The sequence below is a fragment of the Lathyrus oleraceus genome, chromosome 4 (assembly GCF_024323335.1).
Source record: "Lathyrus oleraceus cultivar Zhongwan6 chromosome 4, CAAS_Psat_ZW6_1.0, whole genome shotgun sequence".
NCBI lineage: Eukaryota > Viridiplantae > Streptophyta > Magnoliopsida > Fabales > Fabaceae > Lathyrus > Lathyrus oleraceus.
This window is the reverse complement of record NC_066582.1, coordinates 241613220-241621000: the sequence shown is the minus strand read 5'-3', so window position 1 is coordinate 241621000 and position 7781 is coordinate 241613220. Positions and strand designations below refer to the sequence as shown.

The following is a 7781-nucleotide window of genomic DNA, read 5'->3' as shown; positions in this document are numbered from 1 at the left end:
AGAGGAGCTGGAATAGGAAGAGATTCCTATTGAGGTGGAGCATAATGGTGTGGAATTGTATAACCCAGATGAAGTCGAAGAACAGGAACAAGTTACTGATGAAGTTGATGAGACTGATAATGACTACCTACTGGCAAGAGACAGGTCGAAAAGAGTCAACAAGCCACCTCAGAGACTTGGTTATGCATATCATAGCTTATGCCTTAATCTCTCCAAGTGAGGTTCGGGATGAAGAACCTAGAGAATATAAGGAAGTTATGAGGAGTCGGGAGTGAAGGAGAAGGGAGATCCAAAATGCAGCGGAATTTAAAATTTCTCCTTTAATGATCCTTACGAATGAGCATGATCAGTGATAGAATCGTTACCTCTTGTGGCGATTGTAACCTTTGATGCAGATCTACGGAGCGATCATGAACGTTGAACAATGACAACGCCTCTACTCAGTCCACACGAACGGATTCCTTCAATCTCAGTGCTAGCTGCTATGAATGAAGGCTTTGAGTGAGAGAGAGAGAGAGAGAGAGAAACGAAATTGCAACTGCACTCATGCTTCTACACAAGGGTTCTATTTATAGAACCACTTGTGTGGGTTGCAAGCTAAAAAGCCCACTCAAGTGTATATGGCCCATATCTTATAATATGCCAAAATCACTTAAGCGCGTAGTACCTTACCATATTTCGTATTCTACTTAAGTACACCGTACCTTACGATGTTCTACAATTCACTTAAGGGCACCGTACATTACGGTATTCCTTAGTTACTCTATCTCTCATCAATCCGTCCTTTGTGTGTGACCCTGTAGGTTTTTGCGGCATTGGAAATTATATTAAATCACATATTTAACATAATAAACAGTGAGCGGTATCTAGCAACACATCACTGCTACCCAAGATACGAAAATGTCATGTGATATGACAAATCCTTCTGTGATAATAATTATGTGTATAATTACCCTTTTGCCCTTATATATATATATTGAACACAAGGCATAAACCGTGTCATCCTTGTCCAGTTCAATATTGGACCCATAGACATTTATCCTGTTATGCAGGATGGGCAAATTCCATCTAGGTCACTCATGTCCCTTAGCATACTTCGTGGAGTACCCATCAACTGTCTTTATGGTCATCCAGTTACGGACAATGTTTGATCAGCAATAAGGCACTCGACTCTACATCTAGGGTTCATAGTGGTTTCAGGTCGAAGGGTGGTATACACCATTATCACCATGAGAATAACTTATGACACTTTGCATAACATTCTATATAGTATTCTCATAGTGGGTCAATCCAGTATAAATATTACTCTTAATATTCATACATATGTTTAAGACTTGATAACTCCTTATCCATGATCCATGAGATGTGATCATCAGTCTATATACATAATAGTCTTAATGCTTTAATGTTATCCCACTTCACAATAAAGCTCGACTACGGATACTTTAAGAATAGTGTCCTTATGTTTAATGTGATCTCATGATTAAGTCACACTTGATACATTAAACGGACTATCTATTCTAGGGACTTTATTAAACAAACATAATAAAGAAAAAGCCTTTTATTATTAATAAACAATTTGATACAAGTACCAAAAGTATTGGCCTCTAGGGCTTACACCAGCAGGGAGAAGAGTGAACGGATGAAATCCATGGATAATGAGATAAAATATCTTCATGATAATAACACTTGAGATTTGATCGAGAAACCTACAAGGGCCAGGTTAGTCAGTTGTAAGTGGATTTTCAAGGTTAAGGAAGGAATCAAATGAGTGATGTCGAAGTGATTTAGAGAAAGGTTGGTTTCTAGGGGGTTTCACTCAGAAATAAGGTGTTAACTTTAATGATACGTTCTAACTTATTGTAAAGCACATATCCATTAGAATGTTGCCAGCCATGGTGGCAAAGCTCAACTTAGAACTTGAACAAATGGATGTAAAGACAACCTTCCTGTATGGTGATCTAGATGGAACAATCCTGATGAGGCAACCTACAGGTTATGTAGAAAAGGGAAAGGAAGACTATGTGTGCAAGCTGAATAGGTCGTTATATGGACTGAAACAATCTCCTCGACAATGGAATAGAAGATTCAACAAGTTCATAGCAAATATAGGTTTCACTAGGAGCCAGTTTGACCACTTTGTTTACCTCATATTTCGACTTGGAGGTTCACTTGCAATTTTGTTACTTTATGTGGATGACATCCTCATAGCAAGCAACAATGTCGAGGATGTTATGAAGGTGAAGGTTGAACTCGATAAGGAGTTCGACGTGAAAGATCTGAGAGCTTCCTCTAGGATTCTTGGGATTGACATCCATAGAGATAGAAAGAAACCGAGATTATGCTTATCTCAAGAGACATACCTACTGAAGATTCTCAAAAAGTTTGGTATGTCGAATTTAAAGCCTATTGTAACACCCATTAAACCCCAGTTCAAGTTGAGTTCGACTCAAAGTCCTAGTACTAAAGTCGAAAGAGACTATATGAATAAAATTACATATGCTTGTATAGTAGGTTCTTTGATGTATGTTATGGTCTGTATGAGGTCAGGCATAACGTACTAAGTGAGCCTTGTAAGCAGGTATAAAGAAATCCTGGGAAGGCGCACTGGAAAGCATTAAAGTGGATCCTAAGGTACATAAATGGGTCTCTGAGAAGAGTCCTTATTTATGGTGGAGCTTGTGGTGATGATAGCATAGTCGAAATTAAAGGATTTTTCGACTATGATTATGCAGGTTGTAAGGATTCCAGAAAATTTATTTCTAGATACGCGTTCTCTATGTTTAGCATAACAATTAGTTGAAAAGCAACACTTCAGAAGGTTGTTTCCTTAACAACTACTAAGCAGAGTATATTTCCATCACTGAAGTTGTGAAAGAAGAATTATGGCTTAAAGGTTTTTCTAAGGAGCTGAAACTTCAAGGTTAATCTATCACTATTAAACGTGATAGTCAAAATGAAATACACATGTCGAAGAATTCAGCCTATCATGAGTGAGCCAAGCACATCGATGTGAGACTGCATTTTATCAAAGAGATAATCGAGTGTGGAGAAGTCCAAGTGCTAAAGGTTTCAACTGATGACAATGCCACTGATATGATCACCAAGACATTGGCAAATTGCAAGTTTTTCCACTGTATGCAGCTGATAAGACTACATGATGACAACTAGTTGGTTTCGTAGTTCAGAGTTTGTTCCAAGGTGGAGATTTGTAGATCATGAGTTATAAGCTAGTGTTATAGCAAACTCTGTCGAAGTCGGAGAGCTAGTGTAGTTGTCGAAATATGTTAGCTTGTTCATTAAGTTAGCATGTCGAATTAGATAAGTTTGTTGGGTCAATTGTTTAGTATGTTAGTTGAAAGCTAGTGATTAGTTTTTCTATATATAACATACTAGTCATCACTTCTCCATCAACCCCTGATAATCTTAATTAGAGGGAGAAAGTGGTGTCATTGAGATTCTATTGTAAACACTGTAGCCTAATGTGTAATTGAATCAAAAATCTAGTTTTAAACCATTTTGAATTGTCTTTTTCTTATCTTTTCTCTTTTCCTTTACTTTGTTGTTTTCTTATTAATCAAGAAACCGATCATACTCTGTTTTATGGGCATCGTTTTCACAACATCCACTATCAAGTGTACGTAAAAGCAATTTAATCCTCAATCTAGAAAACATACATTCATAGTGATGCAGTGTGGAGCTACACACCTTCTTGTTAAGGTCAATGTAAGAAACAAACCAAACAGAAGATAGTCTCACGTCCGAACAAGCATCCTCCAATCTCTGAATGCTATTAATGATGAAACTTGTCCTCCCCAACTCGATCTTTATCCAAAAATGTTGAGCGGTGTCTGCATGCAACACGAGCCCCTCTCGATCCTTTCAAGCCATATCTTCCCGCTCTCAACAAAAAGATGTCATGAATTCAAAAATAATCCTAAAAGTTGAGATATTCCATAACTTGAGCCCCGTATCGTCATGCTACGTAGCGAATGCATTATTATAAATATGATTCATAATGCTTTAAATCCTAATTCATTCAAATAGTAATTCAAAATTACATAGTCACGGACATAAACACATAAAACATAAAAACAAAGTAATATAAATAAATTTCTTCCTCAAACTCTTGCAATATATTCTTTTTGTTTTTATGTTACTAATAGAAGTTTTAAGCATATGAGTTTTTATTAAAAAGTAATTTTCCAATGCTAAAGAATTGAAATGTTCTCATTAATGTTGCAACATTCATATGGATACAAAACTAAGTTACTTGATTACATTTAATTCAATCTCTTGAGGACTTTTCCTCAAAATATTTCAAAATAAAAATAAATTGGGAGAATAAAAAACTATAAACCAAAAAAATAAAATTAAGAAAAAAATTAGCCTATTAAAACTCTTTACTCTTCCTATATAACCTATGTACACTTGACTTCTTGTTAGTGCAAAATTTCTATGAACTAAAATTTAATCTTCCTTTTGTTTATGCATTTGTTATATGCTATCTTCTCTTCACCACTTTTTGTTGTCAAAGTTTAATCAAAATCACATTCTTTTGAAACCATTCCAAATTTAGAAAGTTGCTTCCATGCTATATTTGACTAGCCCCCACCTTTTTGTTTGGTTCATTCTTTATTATTTCTTTGAATATAATTTGATTGGTAAGCCATTTTGTGGAAGAGCAAAAGGACCATATTGAATTCCATTTTTTTCACCAACCACTGACCACCTACACAAAAATAATAGCAGCCAAACTTTAGAACATAAAATATAAAATATGTAAATCGTCCGATCTTGATCAACGAAACGAATCAGATACATAAAATATATATTTGAATTTACGGTGAGTTTCAAAAAATTACAAAATATGTATTTTTGTCAAACATCACTGTAAATTCAAACGTGCACTAATTATACACGAATCATAACTCGTCCAAAAATAGGTCGGTTGAGAATCGAGAATCGAAGAATACAAAGTTGAGTTTACCAACCTGTACTTTGTGGTTAGATGATGTACAAGAACCAAAATCTCTAACTTTGCTAATTCATTGCCAGGACATGCATGGACCCCATTCCCAAATGGCATGAAAGTATTAGGTTTTGGAGCAACCTGCCAAAAATAGTTTAACAGAATCTATCAAGGTGTGGATTTTGAATAGTAAAAGACAAAGAAAAAAACAATGACTTAGGGAATGCACAAGTTATATGGTTCAATAATTACCTCAAATCTTGAAGGATCAAATTTTTCAGGCTCTTTGAAATTTTCTGGACTGTGATGTATGTTTCTGAAAAGTGGCAAAACTTTCCATCCTTTTGGTATAAGATACCCTGAAAAAATAAATAGTCCAAACACAAAATCTATGAGTACAAATAGTGGGGGTAAAAAAGGTAAAAATATTATTCCTCCAACCTGAGATATTTCAGGTCGGCAGGAGTATCGTATCGGAGTTGATTATTACCTTGATATTCAACATCTTCCGTTGCTTCTCTAAATGTAAAAGACAAAATTGATGCTACTCTTAATGTCTCTTGTATGACCCTCGAAGTTATTGGCATATTTTTTGTGTCCTCCCAATTTAGACCAATTTCTTCACCACTTTCTTGTTTCCCTTTTAATATAGACATTTGTTCTTCCTGCAAAAGTCACAACCAAAACATTTATAAGCTTAAATAACCAAAGCAAAGTTTTGCAATTGAATGTCTCTGCATAATTACCAATTTATTACGATTGAATCTCTCTGCACAATTATCAATTTAACTGTTTTTTAAAAAATGATAATTTTATTTTAGTATATAAGAACAAATTTATTTAGTTTTAGTCTCTTACAAAAACTGTCAAAAGACTAAAATACCCTTTATTTGTTAAAATGTAGAAATAAAAATAAAATTTTGCCAATGATTAGAAGGATAAAAGGTAGGACCCAAATACTTACAGTGACAGATTCAAGGACAGTAGGATTTTCACCAAGGTACTTAACAATCCATGTAAGTACACTAGCAGTTGTGTCACGAGCTGCAAAAATGACACCAATGATGTTATCTGATATTTGTTCATCACTGAGTCCTGCTTTTTCATCCATGAAAGAACCTAACAAATCATTGTAATCTTGCTTTTTGCACCTCCTTGTTAAGATTATTTGTTCCAAGATCTGAGCTAGTTCTTTTCTTGCTTTCATCGCTTTGTGAAATAGTGTTCCTGGAAGGTTTATTGGCATTGAATTGTACCCTTTTTCAAGTGTGTAGTAGCATCTTTTTAGATCTTCTCTGTATAGAATTTCGTCTTTTCCGAAAATTGATAGAAGTGCAACATTGAAGGTGAACTGAAAAAACAAAAAATTAAGATAAACCCATTATTTATTTGGTTAAAAAGATTTGAATTTGATAAAAAAATTAAAATTTTATTTGTTTTGTTTAGAGAAAAACAGAAGATTTTATTTTGCTCTGTTTTTTTGTTCTGTTTTTGAGTGCTTACTGTTTTCATTTCAATGTAAGTGGTGATTAAGTTTCCCTCCCATGATTTGAGACAAGATTGAGCAATGGATTCAATGTTGGGAACAATGCTTTTGATGGCCTCAGGCATGAAGGTACGAAGAACAAGTCTTCTAAGGTTAGTATGGTAATTTCCTTGGTGAAAGAAAATTGCTTGTTTCCCTAACATCCTTTCTTTGCTAGCTGGAAATGTTGGCTTGAAAAGTTGAGCTTTGTTTAACACAAATTTTGCTGCTTCTGGACTTGAAATCATCACACAAGGACAACCCAAAATATGAGACTTGAACATAGCACCATACCTATAATAATTCCAAAAATAAAATAACAATTAGTCCAAATAACACAAAATGGTACATATTTGGTATCCGGTTGAATTTCTCGAAATCATCCTGAGTCTTTGACTCATTATAATTTCGACTAATTCAATCGGATGCTATAGATAATAAACATGTAGTAAAAAAGGTAAAAAGGATAGAGGGTGAATTAAGAACCTTTTGATTTTGTTGGCAAAGAAAAGGTTAGGGTCTTGAGAATACATTTGGAAGGTTTCACCTATGTAAGGATAACCCATAGAGCCAGGAGGGAGAGGCAATAGTTTTTTTCCATTAGAAGAAAAAGAGAAGGATTTGAAGAGTGATTTGAGTATGAAAACAAGAATGAAGAGAATAGAAAGAAAGTAGAAAATAAGCATGTTTGGTAGTGTATATGAAAAATGATGAATATTGAAATGAAAGAAGATGAGTGAGAAAAAGAAGATGAAGAATTGAGGTATTTATAGGAATTGATTGAAGTGATGAAGTAGGAAGAGGGTGAGAAGGAGAGTAGAGTAACACCAGCTAGATTTCCACTCTCATGTGAGTACAGCTAATGGATTAAATAATAGTGCAATTTGATGAAAAATAATAGAAACACTAAGCACGTGTATCAACAGCGTGTACTAGTATAGTACTCTTATTGTTGTATAGGAACTTCCGTATTATTACGGATGCTTCTGTTTTTATTTTTCTGTGGCCAAGACGTGTATAGTTTAGAGTACAAAATGATCAAGTGTTAAAAGAGTGCAAATATTTATTTTAATGTGTAATAGTTAAATAGTAATATATGTTTTAAAATTGATGTAGACACATCTTTATATAATAATATAAATTATAATATAAAAATATTTCAACCGATCTTTTTTTACAGAGTGTGTAGGATAAGTTATTCTACGAGATCAATTTTTCATCTAAGTAAATAGGATCTCATATTACTTATTATTCGAATGATTTTTTTAGTAACTTATATTCAAA

At 34.1% G+C, this 7781-nt stretch overlaps 1 protein-coding gene across 1 annotated transcript; it reads right to left on the bottom strand.

Moving 5' to 3' along the window:
- Positions 1-4212: 4212 nt before the first annotated feature.
- LOC127074819 (abscisic acid 8'-hydroxylase CYP707A2) lies at positions 4213-7333 on the bottom strand. The gene is made up of 7 exons (XM_051016198.1): positions 6984-7333; positions 6476-6791; positions 5937-6323; positions 5463-5637; positions 5225-5331; positions 4995-5113; positions 4213-4732 (listed from the first exon to the last, which is right to left on the bottom strand). Exons 1-7 carry the CDS (start codon positions 7181-7183, stop codon positions 4639-4641), a joined length of 1398 nt encoding a protein of 465 aa, XP_050872155.1. The 5' UTR covers positions 7184-7333; the 3' UTR covers positions 4213-4638.
- Between the last annotated feature and the right edge of the window lie 448 nt (positions 7334-7781).

Excerpts from the sequence above, each read along its gene's own strand:
- LOC127074819 (XM_051016198.1), bottom strand. The coding sequence starts at position 7,183 with ATGCTTATTTTCTACTTTCTTTCTATTCTCTTCATTCTTGTTTTCATA. Across the intron at positions 6,792-6,983 it reads TTTGCCAACAAAATCAAAAG|GTATGGTGCTATGTTCAAGT; the intron begins GTTCTTAATTCA and ends GAATTATTATAG. Across the intron at positions 6,324-6,475 it reads CTTACATTGAAATGAAAACA|TTCACCTTCAATGTTGCACT; the intron begins GTAAGCACTCAA and ends TTGTTTTTTCAG.